The sequence below is a fragment of the Hyla sarda genome, chromosome 5, assembly GCF_029499605.1.
Source record: "Hyla sarda isolate aHylSar1 chromosome 5, aHylSar1.hap1, whole genome shotgun sequence".
NCBI classification, from domain to species: Eukaryota; Metazoa; Chordata; class Amphibia; order Anura; family Hylidae; genus Hyla; species Hyla sarda.
The window spans coordinates 160,354,903-160,373,299 of record NC_079193.1 but is presented as its reverse complement, the minus strand read 5'-3'; the positions used below and the strand labels follow the sequence as shown (position 1 = coordinate 160,373,299).

The window sequence follows — 18,397 nt, the reverse complement described above, 5'->3', positions numbered from 1 at the left end:
AGGGCGTACGCCCTGGGTCCTGAAGAGGTTAACCCCTTAACAACGCAGGACGTATATTTACGTCCTGCGCTGGCTCCCGCGATATGAAGCGGGATCGCGCCGTGATCCCGCATCATATCTCGTCGGTCCCGGCGCTAATCAATGGCCGGGACCCGCGGCTAATACCACACATCGCCGATCGCGGCGATGTGCGGTATTAACCCTTTAGAAGTGACGGTCAAAGCTGACAGCTGCTTCTAAAGTGAAACTGAAAGTGACCCGGCTGCTCAGTCGGGCTGTTCGGCACCGCGGCGTCCCGAACAGCTGACCGGACACCGGGAGGGCCCTTACCTGCCTCCCCGGTGTCCGATCGGCGAATGACTGCTCCGTGCCTGAGATCCAGGCAGGAGCAGTCAAGCGCCGATAACACTGATCACAGGCGTGTTAATACACGCCTGTGATCTGTGTAAGAGATCAGTGTGTGTAGTGTTATAGGTCCCTATGGGACCTATAACACTGCAAAAAAAATGTTAAAAAAAAGTGTTAATAAAGGTCATTTAACCCCTTCCCTAATAAAAGTTTGAATCACCCCCCTTTTCCCATAAAAAAAAAATAAAACCGTGTAAAAAAAATAAACATATGTGGTATCGCCGCGTGCGTAAATGTCCGAACTATAAAAATATATGGTGTACGCGCAAAAAAATTCCAAAGTCCAAAAAAGCGTATTTTGGTCACTTTTTATACCATTAAAAAATGAATAAAAAGTGATCAAAAAGTCCGATCAAAACAAAAATCATACCGATAAAAACTTCAGATCACGGCGCAAAAAATGAGCCCTCATACCGCCCCGTACATGGAAAAATAAAAAAGTTATAGGGGTCAGAAGATGACATTTTTAAACGTATAAATTTTCCTGCATGTAGTTATGATTTTTTCCAGAAGTGCGACAAAATCAAACCTATATAAGTAGGGTATCATTTTAACCGTATGGACCTACAGAATGATAAGGTGTAATTTTTACCGAAATATGCACTGCGTAGAAACGGAAGCCCCCAAAAGTTACAAAATGGCTTTTTTTTTTTCAATTTTGTCGCACAATGATTATTTTTTCCGTTTCGCCGTGCATTTTTGGGTAAAATGACTAATGTCACTGCAAAGTAGAATTGGTGACGCAAAAAATAAGCCATAATATGGATTTTTAGGTGGAAAATTGAAAGGGTTATGATTTTTAAAAGGTAAGGAGGAAAAAACGAAAGTGCAAAAACAGAAAAACCCTGAGTCCTTAAGGGGTTAAAGGAGTATTCCAGGAAAATATATATATATATATTTTTTTATTTTTTTTTTAGATCAGCTGGCTCCAGAAAGTTAAACAGATTTGAAAATTACTTCTGTTAAAAAATTTTAATCCTTCCATTAATTATCAGCTGCTGAAGTTGAGTTGTTCTTTTCTGTCTGGCATCAGTGCTCTCTGCTGACATCATTGCTTGTCTTGGGAACTGCACAGAGTAGTAGAGGTTTGCTATGGGGATTTGCTTCTACTCTGGACAGTCCCTGAGACAGGTGTCATCAGAGAGCACTTAGACAGAAAAGAACTCAACTTCAGCAGCTCATAAGTACTGAAATGATTAAGATTTTTTTTATAGAAGTCATTTACAAATCTGTAACTTTCTGTTGATATATAAAAAAAAAAAAATTTTTTTCCTGGATAACCCCTTTTTGAAGAGTACCTGTCACCAAAGAAACTTTTCTAAACTAACTCAGGCTATGTTACTAACACCCCTCCCACCCTTTAAAAAGCGCTGTATCTTACTGTTCTTCTGGCTCACATACTGCAATCTCCCAGCAGGAGAAAGCAGGCATGACATCACTGAAGCCTGCTGGGGGACCACTTCAGCCCTCACATCTTTGCAGTGCTGTGATAAACCTCAGACCTCAGGCTCTGTGCTGCTTTCAGTGAGGCTCTGTGCAGCTGTCAATCAAGCTGCATAGAAAAACTTCCTGAGTTTGGTCTCCTGCCAGGCTGGGAGGAGACCAAACTCACTGTATTAACCCCTTAATGACCGGGCTATTTTTCATTTTTGCACTTTTGTTTTTCCTTCCATACCTTATAAACATTATTAGTCAGTCACAGAATGGAGCACACAGTGCTATGGAGTATGGAAGAGTAACATTTTTGTTTTGATGGGACTTTGATTGCTTCTTATACTTTTTTTTTTTTGGTATACAAAATTACCAAAAATTCACAATTTTGGACCTTGGAATATTTTTACATATACGCCATTGACCGTGCAGCTTAATTAATGTTATATTTTTATAGTTCGGACATTTATGCACGCGGCGATACCACATATGTTTGTTTATTGATGTTTACTTATTTTTTTTATGGAAAAAGGGGTCTGATTCAAACTTTTTTAGGGAAGGGGGTTAAATCACATTTACTAACTTTTTTTTTTTTTTTAAACCATTTTTTTTAGTCCCCATAGGGAACTATTACATGCCACTGATCAGTGTTATCGGTGCTCTGCTGCTCCAGCCTGGATCTCTGGCATGGAGCAGCAGATCCCCAATCGGACAGAGATGGAGGCAGGTAGGGATCCTTCCCCATCATTTAGCTGTTCGGGACTCACTGCGGCGTCCCGAACAGCCCGACTGAGCTGCTGGGAATGGTTTACTTTAGTTTTAGACGCAGCGATCAACTTTGATCGACCCGCCTATGGGGTTAATGCCGGTAATCCCAGTGATCGGTGATGTCCGGCATTAGCCACTGGTCCTGGCGGGACCACCCGGCTATGATGCAGTGTCAGCCATTATGATTTTAAGGAGGAGGAAAAAACAAAAGTGCAAGGGGAGAGGGCTGCCTACCTAATGTGGAAGACTATATACTGCCTTCCTGCTTAACTAATATGGGGACTTACTACCAAGCTAATGGGGGGGGCTACATACTACCTACACAGCTTATATGGGTGTTTTTATACAGGGGACAGCTATACCTGGGGGGATATACCTGCAGGGGCAGCTCTCTGGGTGGACACTACCTATTCGGCCACCTATGTAATGGGAAACTACCTGCAGAACCCGGTCTATCCACAGGAGTGACCTAACTACCTATTGTGGGGGCCCTACTGACTCTTCCCCAACACACCAAAGGGGGCATTATTACGTTTTAGAGCATTGTAGTTGCTGAAAAAGTGCAGAGCCTCAATTGTTTGTCTGGCAGGTTCTGCTGGGCCGGATCGAGAAGAAAAAGGAAAGTAAATGAAGTCACCTGCTGTAACTGTATAATCAGTTATATAGTCTGTGGTAAGGATGATGGTTGTTGTCAATCTGTCACCTGTGTATGAAAGGTATTCCTATTCTGCATGTGCAGGTGTAGTGAGGGCATGGTTAGGGCGTGTGGCTTGTCCCTTTTTACTTAGCAAAAGTTGAGAGGTATGTATAGAACACCCACTACTCCATATCCTCACTGTAATTCTAATGACTACAAATAAAAGGGTACTCTACTTTATCTTAACTAATTCCCTAGGCACAGAATAAGGGACTGATAGTGGGGGTTCCAACCAAAGTCTGTCACAATGGGTGTCAATAGCTGACATGCTACACAGTGACATATGTTGGTGGATACTAATGGCTTATACAATGTGCCTGAAAATCAGTCTGAACTAAGACTAAAGCCCCATACAGCTTGGAAATTCTGTTGCAACACTGCTGCCACCAAAACTTCAATTCCGAACTCCGCAGAAAGAAGGAACATTTCAATCCTTTGTGTGAAATCCTCATAGAAATGCAGTCCATACAAAGATAGTCTAGGCACCAAAGACCACACACGGGGCAGTCCTTACTTTCACAGTACACATGTGGCTTTCTAGTACAGATCCCTTATACAGTGGTGCTCACGTTTAGGAGATATATCCAAAATGTAAACTAGTATAAGAAGATGAACGAAGCACTCACCAGACTGTTTCTTCACTTGAATCCAGGTATGATTTATTATACTCACGGTATACAGTACAAATGGAGGGGAGTACAGAAGAGCGGAGGGGTGTGTGGGGGAGGAGCAGGCAGCGGCCGCATCACGTACTCAGCGCTACGTCATGCCCTACGTCATCACGTTCTGAGGTGTGCTTATATCACCCAAACAATCCCATCACCATAGTGACAGTAAAACAATGCAATGATAAAAACAACTGCAGCGATGTGAACACAGGTAAGGAATTATGACATCACAGAATGATCATTTAGTTTTGTTCATTCAATCCCAATGGACCGTTTGCATTCAACCGTGTAATCCATCGGGATTCTTTAAGTAATAGCATGTTATGTCTATCCAAACCTTCTGGACTTCGGTTCACTCTTTCTAATGCTGCAAACTTAAGAACCTTTACATTGCCTTTATGATGTTCGGACCTAATATATTCTCTTATATGATGGAATAATGGTCTGATTGTCCTAACATAAAAATGACCACATACTAGTGTGTATAAACTGTCTTATTCTAACTGTGTAACCGCAAAGAATTATTTCCTCACATTTAACATTCAAGGAGCAGAACGAGCAATTGTCGCATTTAAAATCGCCTATCGGTCTATTCAGATAGACAATGCGTTTTTTAATTAGAATTAATGTAGGCACTTTTTCTTTTTAAGTAATCCTTCACTGTTTAACTTCTTTTATAAGTAACTAGCTGAGTACCCGGTGTTGCCCAGTTTTTCCTTCCTAACCCTTGTTGGGGAGGAAAATCAACAAAGGAGGACGTTTTTGACTTCATATCCCAACCCCATATCCAGTCCTCATATCTCAACCTCATATCCCGACCTCATGCTGTACTCATATCCTGTCCTCATATCCTGTCCTCAGGTGGGACTGATTTGTGATGAAGATATTGTAAGCTGAAAATAGAAGGGGACGTGGCTTTGTGGGCATGATTTGCAAGCCAGACTGATGCACAAAAAGGGTAGATAATATAAGGGTGGGGCTTAAAATGTTGGCGTGCCTTTGTGAGATGGGGTGTGGCTTGCAAGCCGGACTGACACATTCATCAGGAGATGCAGAGTGGAGCTTGTGGAGTAAGGTACTGGAAGTACCATAAACTTGCATGGGACTTGAAACAAAAATCCATCTTTTATATAAGGGTGTAGGTAAGGGTTAATTTAACTATCATATCTTTATTTGACAAAAGTAATATGTGTATCAGGTATTATTGAAATATCTCCAGCCGTATGTGGGAACATACATTTCCCATTGATTTGCATGGGACTTTCAACAAAAACCCTGACCCTCACAAATGGGGGTAGTTAAGGGTTACATTAACTCTCTCTTCTATTTTAAGTGGGCATATAAGTAACATTTGACCAAGTATTATCAAAATATCTCCAGCCGTTTGGAAGTTATGACGTAACATATATTTCCCATAGACTTGTATGGGACTTTAAACAAAAACCCTGACCCTGGCAAGTAGGGGTGAGTAAGGGTTAAATCACCTATTCTATGTTGTTGTTGACATATAAGTAGCATGTGTGCCAAGTTTCATGCTAATATCTTTAGGGGTTTGGACGTGATGGAACACACACACACATACACGGGGACATGTATCAATGTTGGTGTAGGTAAACGTCTTTTTTAGATCATTTTGGTTGGTCTAAATTTGGTGCAATTGCAAGGCACATGATAAATTTCGTACAAAAAGTTCTAAATATCCCCACAGTTCTATTTGTACACCTGATCTACACCTCACAGGAAAAGTGGACAAAGGGATTTTGCTCTATTGCTTTGAGGCTCGGATTCCAGTTTTTTTTTGTCCACCAGCAAAAACGCCCGAAAAAATGTCACAGCTTTTTCTTCCGTTTTTTCTTGCATTTTTGCTGGTGTGCGGAAACGATTTTTATATTTTTTTTTACCCTGTGGCGATTTTTTTTTTCCACTGCCTTCAGGTACCACTCTGTGGGTCAGATGCAGAGCGCTCGGCCCACAGAGTGTAAGATGGTGAGGAGTGATGTATAGCATATACATATACAGGGTGCAGAGCATCACTACTTACCTCCGCCAGCTGTATAGTATACAGGGGTGCATTGTGTACCCATGTATACTATACAGGAGCCCAGCAAGGAAAGTGTTAACCCACGTTGCTGCTGAGCAGTTCTGGGTTCAGTCTTTGTGCGCTATCCTGTATATACAGCTGTCTATAGATGACTGTATATACAGGATACAGTAGGCAGACGTCAACAATTGGGGGCTCCCTGTTACACTGCAGTATGGGCGCACTCCCCAGGGGAGAGTGACAAAAATGTAATAACCTTTTTTTTTTTTTCTTTTCTTCTCATTTCAGATACGTGAATGTGGAGGACTACGTCAGATTCGGTGGATTGCGACAATGACCAGTGTTTTTTTTTTATGTCAATAAAAGGGTTAACGAGGGCTGTGGGGGAGTGTTTGTTATTTTATTTTTTTTATATATATTCCAAATCTTTATTGCATTTTATAAAATGACAGCATTTTAAAAACACAAAAAGATAAAAATATGCTAATTTTCCAATAATCCCCCCTCCCATTCGACCTCCCCCCCCCTCCACACCCACTACCAGCTAGGATCCCTCCTCCCATTTCTTACATTCCTTTTCTATTTTTGAGCCCAACTTTCTTCCTCTATAATAGATATCCTCGAATCCTCTCATTTGTTCTGTTTCTCTATGCCACTCAGCATAGCTTGGGCCCTCAGGGGCAAACCATTGCCTCAAGATAATTATTCTAGCCATACCAAAAACCTTAATGATCACACTATTCTTCTCCTGATCCCTTAGCCCTATCCCCAAAATAGCAGTTTTAATATCGAATGCTATCTTTATTTTCATTTTCTCCTCTACTGTTTTCTAAACCTCTTTCCAGAAGAAGCGTCATTTTGGGCATGCCCACAACGTGATATAGTTCAGCTTCTTCCATATCACACTTTGGGCACTTTGAGTCCGCTCTTTTTCCTATTCTGTGCAAGAACCCAGGTGTGTATGGGATCCTATGTATCAGTTTTATCATTGAGATTTTATGATTCATATTTAGGGATGAATGTGCAATATTAGTGAACACTTCCCCCCCCCCCATTCTTCATCTCCTATCTGCCCCACATCCTGCATCCATTTAACCCTGCTCTTTGGGGGTGACTTTTCCAGAGAAGATCTAACCAGTCCCTTGTATACCATACCCAGTACTTTTGTGGAAGAGGGTCGGAGCCTGAATATATATTTCATTAATTCATGTCTGTTAATTAACCATCTGGGGTTGTTTTTCTCCTTCTCAAATGCGCTTTTAACTTGTAAATATAGAAAGTAATTATTCTGTTTTATATTAAATTCCCTATTAAGTGTACTCCACTCTTTTAACGTGCTCTCTATCACTAAATCTTTAAAGGAGTAGTCCAGTGGTGACTCAGTGGTGAACAACTTATCCCCTATCCTAAGGATAGGGGATAAGTTGCAGATCGCGGGGGGTCCGACCGCTGGGGCCCCCCACGATCTCCTGTACGGAGCCCCGACAGCCCGCGGGAAGGGGGCGTGTAGACCTCCGCACGAAGCGGCGGCCGACACGCCCCCTCAATACAACTCTATGGCAGAGCCGAAGCGCTGCCTTCGGCAATCTCCGGCTCTGCCATTGAGATGTATTGAGGGGGGGTGTCGGCCGCCGCTTCGTGCGGGGGTCGACACCCGCTATCTGGCCAGCGAGCCGGGGCCCCGTATAGAGAGATCGCAGGGGGCCCCAGCGGTCGGACCCCCCGCGATCTCAAACTTATCCCCTATCCTTAGGATAGGGGATACGTTTTTCACCACTGGACTACCCCTTTAACTCTAACTACCCCATTTTTTTCCCAATCTACATATTCTTTCAATTTCAATATTTCTGGAAAATAACCATTACCCCACAATAGTGTATAGTGCATACTCCCCTTAATACCCAATAAATGTCTCGTGAATCTCCATACTTTATTAAACATATTGCAAGTGGGAATTCTTACCCATTCTGTATCCATACATCTACCATTCTACCATCTACCTTCAATTAACTCCACTGTGCTGCCACCCCTACTACCCAGTTTAGAAAAAAAAAACTTTTAAGCATATCATCTTCCTTAATCATATATTCAATTTGTGCGGCTATGTAATATAATTGCATATTTGGAGTACCAAAACCTCCACTATTCAAGGGAGGACTCAAAAAAGTGTGTTTCATATGTGTGTGTTTCCCATCCCATAAAAACCTATTAATCTCACTCTGTATTTTATTAAAGTGATGTTCCCCTAACCATATAGGTGCTGCTCTTACCACATGCAAAACCATAGGAAAAATAACCCAGATTTCTTCCAATTAATCTTAAAGCCCGAGTATTTACCAAAATCCCTAATCAACTCAATAATACTTGATAACTTTCTTTTAGGGTCTGTTATAAATAATACCACATCATCCGCATATAGCAGTATTTTCTCCTCCTCTCCCTCAACCCTTAATCCCCCAAACAGCTCCGAACCCCTAATCAGCTGTACCAATGGTTTGATGAAGAGGGAGAAGAGGAGGGGCGACAGGGGACAACCCTGCCTAGTTCCTCTCTGCAACCAGACCATCTCCTGGGAGACTATATTGTTTAAATTAATTTTTGCTCTAGGGGCTTTATACAAGGCCTTCAGCCCCTGTATAAAGTATTCTCCAAGATTCATGCGCTCCACTATCTTGAAGAGGAAACCCCACTCCACCCTGTCAAACGCCTTTTGAGCATCAAGGGACAGGATGGAGTGGGGGCACCCTGCATCTGCATATTCAAAAAAAAACTCTTCTGATATTTTAAATATTTCTTCCCTTCATAAATCCTTTTTGTTCCCTCCCTATTAACGTATCCATCATTTGCTGCAAACGTCTGGCCCAGATTTTAGCTAATATTTTCTGATCTGTATTTAGGAGCGAAATTGGTCGAAAATCGTCCATTACGCTGCTCTCACTACCTTTCTTAGGAATTAATACAATAATGGATTCAGCCATGGTTGGGGATAACTCCCCTTTACTCAAGGATTCATTGTAGACCTCTAAAAGGCATGGCATTAGCGGGTCACTGAAGCTTTTATACATTTCAAAAACCAGACCATCCGATCCCGGGGCAGAATTTTTTGAGAACGATTTCAAGGCAGTTTCTATCTGTTACATTAATTCTTTCCCCCCATCTTCAGCTTTTCCTCCTCTTTGATACTAGAAAGCTCAATTCCATCCAGGAAAGTATCAATTTCCCCATCTGTCGCATAACTTTCCCTATGGTAAAGATCCTGGTAAAATTTGATTGCCACCTTTTGTTATTTCCTCCTGTTTCGTATATTCCCTTCCATCTTTATCTCTTATCCCAGCCTACGTTTTTTTTCTTTTTCTGGTTACTATTCCCCATAAGAGTCTCATTTGGTTTACCTGTTTCAACATACCGTCTTTGTTTCCCAAAAAAGACTGCATGCTGGGCCTTCTCTAATGCAATTTTACGATACATATCTTGCGCCTGCTTTACTTGGAGCCAATTCTCTTCACTAGGATTGTTCTCATATTCTCTTTCAGCCACAACTACTTTTCCCATTGTGACATTCTCCTTCTCCCTACATTTCTTTTTAAACCTGGCAATATTTCTAATAAGTAGCCTCCTCAGAAAGGCTTTTAAGGTATCCCAAACTACTAGGATAGCTGCTGTCCCTTTATTTATTTCCCAGAATTCTCTAATCTCAGTGCTTACCCCTTTTGTTACTTCCTGTATCTTTAACCAGTGGGGATTTATGTACATACTCCTTATTGTATCTTGTTTCTTCACCTCCCTTTTTATATAACATACTAACATTGCATGATCCGATACACACGCGGGCTCGTACACTATTTTATGAGTGAATACTCTTCCTATGTTATTAACCAAAACATGGTCAATTCTAGATGCTGTTTTGTGAGTGGCATTAAAACAAGAAAATGTCTTCATATATGGAATTAAACTTCGCCATGCGTCCTCCCATCCTACCTCTTGGCACCAGTATTAATATTTCCCAGGTTTCTACCCTGCCAGTCCATCTCCTTGTTCATTACGCAATTCATGTCCCCCATTACCCATAGGTCAGTATACTCCTTATCCCTCTGAAAATCCATTAATACTTGAAGCACTTCTGTAGAAAACAGGGGGGGGGGGATATACGTAAATGCCAAAATAGTTAACCTACCCTCCAATTTAATATGTAAGAACACAAATCTGTCTCTATAATCAATTTGAGAATTTAATACTTGAATATTTAATGTTCTATGAATAAGAACTGACACCCCGATGAATATTCCGAGAAAGTAGAGTGGAAGGCTTCTCTTGCCCACCCCTTACCAAGAATATTCACCGAGTCCTTAGTCAAATGGGTTTCTAGAAGACATACAATTGCTGGTTAATGTTTATTGTTTATTTATTCTGTCAAATATTACTGCCCGTTTACTCCTATTTTTTAAACCTCTCACATTCCATGTAAGAATTTTATTGCTGTCATTCATTACCATAAGAGTTTCTCCTCTCTGCCTTCCCTAGCTGATGGGCATTGCCCCCAATTATGGAGCACAACCCAGCTGGTAGTTCCCCTGCCCTTTCCAGTAGTACAGAAAATCTCGATCCACTCAAAGTATTATGAGATTCTTGTTCTTGTCCTGCTTGTTTCTGATTCCTGGTTTTAATATTGTCCAGGGGGGACTTCAGAAATGTATCCATTCTTGTATTCTTGCATCACTCAAACCCCCCCCCCCCCCCCCCCCAAAAAAAAAAAGATTTTCTAGCGTTGGCTTTGGGTGGCATATCTGTGCTTGTTATTTAACTCCACTAGTAATCTATAAATAAGCAAAAGGCGGGGAGAATGTTTCAGTACATTTTTAAGTGACTGCTGTTAATTACCTTTTCACTTCACCACATCTTGCCTTATTTTCTCTCTTGTTAACATGAGGGGAGAGCAGAAAAAAAGTCAGGGTTGAATGTATGAATGCTTGAGAAAGGTCAGGTTGAGCTGACTGAAACGTCGCTGTTGTATTGACACCTTTTATGGAATAAAACACACATTTTTTCATGAACTTTGGTGCTGTGGACAAGATTTTTTCTTCTGTTTGCAAGATGATCCCCTAACCAAGGATCCAGGAGCTGCGTGCACCCCCCTACGATAATTTTTTTTCCATTGGCTGTGCTGTTCTTCTTCTACTACAGGGTTGAATGTAGATTTCCAACTCACGCTTTGCTGGAGGAGAAACAGGCAGGTAAGACAGTGTATTATTACACATTATCAGTACTCTGGGAGGAAAGCATATAAACCACAATGTACCAAGTCCAAATCCCTCACATTTGCCCGCTTAGAGGCTGGCAGAACGGCAGCGTCTTGGTCAGGGCATATTATCTCTCAACAAGTTCAGCCCGAGGGCTCGGGGGGAGTGTTTTTTAAATAATCTTTTTTTTTCAATGTGTTGTGTTTTTTTATAATTGAATTTTCATGCTTAGTAGTGGAAGCTGTCTTGTAGACAGAATTCATTACTAAGCCGGGGCTTAGTGTTAGCCACAAACCAGCTAGTGCTAACCCCCAATTATTACCCCGGTACCCATAGCCCCAGGGGTGCCGGGAAGAGCCGGTACCAACAGGCCCGGAGCATAGAAAATGGCGCTCCTGGGCCTAGGTGAGAACAGGCTGGCGTTATTTAGGCTGAGGAGGGCCAGTAACAATGGTCCTCGCCCACCCTGGTAACGTCAGGCTGTTGCTGCTTGGTTGGTATCTGTCTGATACTGAAAATATGAGGAACCTTATGCGTTTTTTAAAATTTCTTTATTTAAAAAAAAACGCATAGGGTTCCCCGTATTTTCATTTTCAGCCAGATACCAACCAAGCAGCAACAGCCTGACGTTACCAGGGCGGGTGAGGACCATTGTTACTGGCCCTCCCAGCCTAAATAACGCCAGCCTGTTACCGCTAAGGCCCAGGAACTCCGGGCCTGTTGGTACCGGCTCTTCCCGGCAACCCTGTGGCGGTGGGTACGAGGGTAATAATTGGGGGTTAGCGCTAGCTGTTTTGGGGGCTAACGCTAAGCCCCAGCTTAGTAATGGATTCCGTCTACAAGACGGCTTCCACTACTAAGCCCCCGAAAATTAAATTATAAAAAACACGACACATTGAAAAAGAAAATGTTATTTAAAAAAAAAAACACTCCCCCCAAACCCCTTGTTAACCATTTTATTGACATTAAAAAAAACACTGGTCATCGTCGCAGTCCACCGAATCTGATGTAGTCCTCCGCATTCAGGTATCTGAAATGAGGAAGAAAAGAAAAACACAAAAAATGGGTATTTTTTTGTTGTGCTCTCCCCTGGGGAGAGCGCACATAATGCAGTGTGTTGCTAAACAGGGAGCCTCCAATTGTTGCTAAACTACAACTCCCATCATGGGGGCTGTAGTTAAACAACAGTTGGAGTCTCCCTGTTTGGGAACACACTGCCAGAAAGGCTCTGTTCCCATTATGCAAAACACATAATTAGAACAGAGCCATACTTACCACCCTGGCTTCAAGCCTGGACTTTGTAGCTATGCCCCCTAATGATATCATCACTAGGGGGGCGGAGTAGTAAAGGTCACAGGGGGTCTCAGGAATGAGACCCAGTGCGATCTGTCCCTTGGACTACTTCTCCCATCATGGGACATTCTGTGTCCCATGATGGGAGTAGTTGTAGTACCGCAGTGCTGAGGGATGGCTCTTGCACATCCCCAGGCTGAGGGACTCTATTGGGACTGTTAGGACGACTACTCCAATCATGGACAGACTCCGTCCATGATGGGAGTTGTAGTCCTGGGGCTGAGGTACAGATCGGAGCAGGTCATTCTGCAGAGACCCGCTGCAATCCGCAATTATTAACTTAAAAGGCCGGCGGTACATGCGGCTTCACTGCGCTGCCGCCGACTCCTGTATACACTGTCATAATTCATTATCCCTGCTGCCGGAACACGTTAGCTCTGATTGGTTAATAACTAATCACCAATCAGAGCTCCCGCGTTCCAGCGGGGATGATGAATTATGAGAGAATATACAGAAGCCAGCGGCACGGCACGTGCAGCTTCACTGCGCTACAGCTGTCATAATTCATAATCCCTGCCGAGACACGGGAGCTCTGATTGGTGAATAGTTATTAACCAATCAGAGCTTCCGTGTTCCGGATTATGAATTATGACAGTGTATACAGGAGCCGGCAGCAGCGCAGTGAAGCCGCATGTGCTGCCGGCTTTTTCAGTTAATAAATGCAGATCGCTGCGGGTCTCTGCAGAATGACCTGCTGCGATCTGCACCTCAGCCCCAGGACTACAACTCCCATCATGGACGGAGTCTGTCCATGATGGGAGTAGTAGTCCTAACAGTCCCAATAGAGTCCCACAGCCGAGGGATGTGCAGGAGCCATCCCTCAGCACTGCGGTACTACAACTACTCCCATCATGGGACAGATTCTGTCCCATGATAGGAGTAGTTGTAGTATTGCAGTGCTGAGGGCTGGCTCCTGCATTGTCCAGCATCCGACACTTTCTACGTGTCCTTGCTACCACTCGTACATTTTTTGTTGATTTTTGAAAAAAAAAAAAGCGCAATTGCGCAAAAAAATATCTACATTTTTTTTTGCACAAATGATACATACCAGTCCACTGGATTAAGTTGTCTACGGTACACCAAACAGGTGACAACTTTAGAAAATCATCCACCCAAAAAAACGCAGCTCAAATGCAATAAAAGCGCAATTGCGCAAAATCTGTAGACATGAAAAGTAGTCTAAAGGCAATGATACATGTCCCCCATTGAGTTTCATATATATATATATATATATATATATATATATATATATAGATTACTGGATTCTTATTAGTTACGGTTAATTGCTTGTTTTATTAAGGTGTATTTTTAAATGCAAAAACAATTTTATTGTTCTTTTGGGGTTTGTTTTTTAAATAATTCTTGTCTCAGAATTTGATCTACTTTTAATTTGCCTTTTTTCGGATACCCTCTTTTATTAGCCTCTGTCCTAATTCTTCTACTTGTTTTAAAACGCATTTGCTATCTGAATTAAGACCTATAGGCGATTTTCAATGCAGCAATTACTCAGACAGAAAAGAACAACTCAACTGCAGAAGCTCATAAGTACTGAAAGGATTAAGATTTTTTTTTATAGAAGTAATTTACAAATCTGTTTAACTTTCTAGAGCCAGTTGATATTTTTTCTGGATAACCTGTTTTCTGAAGAAACAGTCTGGCGAGTGCTTCGTTCATCTTCGTCTTATACTTGTTTACACCTCATAGAAATGCATTGCCGCCTATACAAATTGCGCACTTACAAGCAGTCTTAGCACTAGCACCTGATTTTTCCGACAGATATTCCGCCGTGTGAATTGGGCCTTAGAATACCTGAGTAAAGAAAACATTAGACCAGTGTTTCTCAACCAGGGTGGCTCCGGCTGTTGCAAAACTAAAACTCCCAACATGCCCGGACAGGCTTTGGCTTTAGTTTTGCAACAGCTGAAGGCATCCTGATTGGGAAACAATGCAATAGATTATAGCACTCACTATTTATTGCTAATATAATACACGAGTGGTCCGTAAAGTCTGACTGTAGTCATATAGAAGAAGCCAAAACAGTACTATAACAGTGCGGACTGCCCTTAAGTAATATGGCCGACCAGTCTCCAGCGCCCACGTTCAGCGGCGGCACGTTATGACGTAATAAAACAGGAAGCAAGTTTTTCATTGTAGGTGAAGCCTAGACTACACGAGCGGTTAGGAGGAACGCACTGAGGTCACGTGAGCAGAGGCAGAAGTGATTGGCTGCCGCCAGTCAGGGGCTTACTCGTCCAATGTGGTCCAGTTGGGGCTGTAGTGCGGTGGCCGGGCTCTTGGGGGCGCTGTCAGCGTCCTCCGCTAAATGTGCACTTGGTGCGGATTATCTGAGAAGCCTGTGTGAAGTTGCGGTAGGGGAGCGGGCAGATATCTGTGAGGGGGTGAGTGGCCGCTTACCTGAGGTTCAATGCACGAGTGCAGGCGGGTCTCTTCACGTACATGTGTAATAAACCTATCGATAAGCCAGCATTATCCTGTACACGTACAGTGAGGGAGATTTATCAAAACTAGTGTAGAGGAAGTGGGGTGCAGTTGCCCCTAGCAACCAATCAGATTGCTTCTTTCATTTTTTTTACAGGCCTCTAAAGATGATAGAAGCAGTCTGATTGGTTGCTACAGGCAACTGCGCCACTCTTCTTCTACATTGGTTTTGATAAATCTCCCCCAACTGAGTCTATTTTGTTGCCAGCCCTCTGTGCAGCTTATTGGGCTATGGTGGGACCCTAGATAACCACAGAATATCCGAAATACCTGAAACTTATTAAGAACAGCTTATACTTTATATTCCTAATATTAGGAAAGCATATATATATATCAACATACACACACACAAAACCCGCCCTCTTCCTCAATGACATCACCCACTAAAATCCACCAAAAGTCAGGAAATACCATTCTGCAAAAGAAGGGGAAAAAAGAGGTGCAGGAAAAATAGTGCAACAAATATCCAGGACTATTTGTTGCACTATTTTATGACCTCGTCAGTCATCAGCCGCAACTCCATCTCCCGTCAGGTGAAACACCGTCCCGCCTCCATCATCCGAAACTCCCTAAGACGAAACTCCCTGCCGTATAGCAGAGTAGAAACTGTGAAACTTGCAGATGTACTACAGACACTACATGTTCTACCGTCTGTATAGCAGAGCTGACCCTGAATAGTAGATATAGCAGAACCCGTATAGCAGAGCCGACCCTGAATAGTATGTATAGCAGAGCCGACCCTGAATAGTATGTATAGCAGAACCCGTATAGCAGAGCCGACCCTGAATAACCTGTATAGCACAACCCATATAGCAGAGCCCACACTGAATAACATGTATAGCACAACCCGTATAGCAGAGCGGACACTGAAAAGCATGTATAGCAGAGCCGACACTGAATAGTATGTATTGCAGAACCCGTATAGCAGAGCCGACACTGAATAACCTGTATAGCACAACCCGTATAGCAGAGCTGACCCTGAATAACATCTATAGCAGAGCAAACTGCACAATATGTACTACAGAGCCTGTATAGCAGAGCCAACACTGCACAGCATGTACAACAGACCCCATATAGCAGAGCTGACACTGAATAACATGTATAGCAGAGCTGACACTGAAAAGCATGTATAGCAGAGCCGACACTGAATAGTATGTATTGCAGAACCCGTATAGCAGAGCCAACACTGAATAACCTGTATAGCACAACCCGTATAGCAGAGCAAACTGCACAATATGTACTACAGAGCCTGTATAGCAGAGCCAACACTGCACAGCATGTACAACACACCCCATATAGCAGAGCTTATGTAGTACATGCTGTACAGTGTCAGCTCTGCTATACAGGCTCTGCAGCACTTATTGTGCAGTTGCACAGTTTCAGTTCATACCCGCCCCCTCGTGACGTCACACCCCATCATGTAACATTGCGTCCCGCCCCCTCAATGCAAGTCTATGGGAGGGGGCATGACTGCCATTGTGCCCCCTTCCCATAGACTTTCATTGAGGGGGCAGGCCGTGACGTAACGAGGGGGCGGGCGTGAACGCGGAAGCCCGCAAACAGCGTTCGGAACTCCATGTTAGAGTAACCCTTTAAGAGGCAAAAGAAAGTAATAGTACAAACAGCTCAAAAATACAGAGTATTAAGTAACACTATTCTTATGTCTGGAGGTTCTGTAGAAACAGTTGGGAGACCCGACAAATTTTATCTATGCCTCCCGGGCATGACTGCACATTGTCCTGCCACCGAGGAAGAGCCATGCAGTACATGCTCACCTCAACTGGTTCCTCCTGAAGTAGGGACAGCCTGTGTCCAACCAAACATGCATAATTGTGTCACTCTGCTAGTGCAGGGAATGATATATTTCCCCAGATGTGTGACACATTTCTATAGACTTTTCTATATGCCTCTGGTATCCTGCTCTATTCTCCAGTGCGATCATCTTCCTGCTTCGGGGGGGCCCTACATATCAAGCCGCAGCGGTGTCCTGTCTTGGTCAGTGGGATGTATTGAGCCCCAGTCTTCTTCCTGCTGCCCTTCCCCAATATGTCACACTGCCGCTCAGCTAATCATTGGCCAAGGCAGGACACCATTGTGTCGGGCTCCAGAAGCAGGAAGAGCATCCCTGCCCCTTTTTGCCACTTAATATGCCAGTAATTCCCAACCAGGGTGCCTCCAGGTGTTGCAAAACTACAACTCCCAGCATGCCTGGCATGCTGGGAGTTGTAGTTTTGCAACATCTGGAGGCACTCTGGTTGGGAAACACTGTAAAATACCCTCTCATGACTTAATGTAGTAAGCCTGTACCCCCTCGTTCCCCATGATGCGAGTGTACAGGCTATGGCTGAACTTTTGGGCCATATTGAAAAATCTTCTGCCTTTGTAGAATTTACTTGTGAGTCGCTGAGGTTCATATTGACTTGTTCCATTACAACGAGCAATGGTTTAAACAAGTATGAAAGGAAATATGTCTATAATGATCCTGTACTCTATGGGACTTCAGGATGAAACATCAGCCAGTCAATCTGATGACATGAGTATCAGCACTAGTCTCTGCCAATGGGATAACACTTTTAGTTTTACCCGTATCCTTCTGCTGGCTGAAAAGATAGTAACTCTTTAAGGTTCATCTCCTAGAAAGGGAGGCACCCAGCTATATTTTCTGATGGGTTTTAAAACAAAGTGGAGGGAGTACAAAGATCAGATTTGTAAACAGTCAAGTCTAAAAAATCTTTTGAGAATACCCCTATAAATACGTACATTAAAAATGCTATTCTCAATAACTGGTAAGGCTGCTTTCACACTATAAAATTCATCCGTTTATAAACGTCCGTTATAAAAACCCTGAAAATCGGCTGTTAGACGGCCGTCACAAAAGCCCATACGGCCGTTTGAAAATCCCATTATAGTCTATGGGATTTTTAACATTATCCATTTTAACCCGTTATAGCCCATTATTAATAACGGACATTATTTTGTGACGGGAGAATGAACGGAAGAAATAGTGCATTCACAACATCTTCTCTGTTTTAGATTTTGTGTTTAAAGGGGTTATCCTGGAATAGAAAAAACAGAGCTGATTTCTTACAAAACACGCTTCCCATCTGTCTCCAGGTTGGGTGTGGTTCTGCAGCTTAGTTCCATTGAAGTGAATGGAGCCACGTTTTTTAACCCCTTGGGGACGGAGCCCATTATAACCCTAAAGGACCAGAGCATTTTTTGCAAATCTGACCACTGTCACTTTAAGCATTAATAACTCTGGGATGCTTTTACTTATAAATTTGATTCCGAGATT

General features: G+C 42.9%; 2 protein-coding genes and 1 long non-coding RNA gene across 5 annotated transcripts in view; 2 read left to right on the top strand and 1 right to left on the bottom strand.

Annotated features, from left to right (window-relative positions):
- The window catches only part of KIF15 (kinesin family member 15), a 197,436-nt gene extending 191,064 nt beyond the window's left edge, over positions 1-6,372 (top strand). The window contains exon 37 of the mRNA XM_056520587.1: positions 6,302-6,372. The gene's annotated coding sequence lies outside the window, so the exon portion shown is untranslated. The remainder of the gene's footprint in view (positions 1-6,301) is intronic.
- Positions 6,373-10,756: 4,384 nt separating this feature from the next.
- Positions 10,757-15,119, bottom strand: LOC130273564 (uncharacterized). 2 transcript variants are annotated; one of them, XR_008844044.1, is made up of 3 exons: positions 15,019-15,119; positions 14,238-14,412; positions 10,757-11,225 (listed from the first exon to the last, which is right to left on the bottom strand). It is a non-coding gene; the product is annotated as an uncharacterized LOC130273564 (long non-coding RNA). The 2 variants fall into 2 exon arrangements; XR_008844043.1 differs by lacking the exon at positions 15,019-15,119 and adding an exon at positions 14,572-14,771.
- The window catches only part of TMEM42 (transmembrane protein 42), a 30,185-nt gene continuing 26,594 nt past the window's right edge, over positions 14,807-18,397 (top strand). For both annotated transcript variants that reach the window (XM_056520585.1, XM_056520584.1), the window contains exon 1: positions 14,807-15,002. In XM_056520585.1, the coding sequence (XP_056376560.1) occupies positions 14,859-15,002 (144 nt within the window). In that variant the 5' untranslated portion in view covers positions 14,807-14,858. The remainder of the gene's footprint in view (positions 15,003-18,397) is intronic.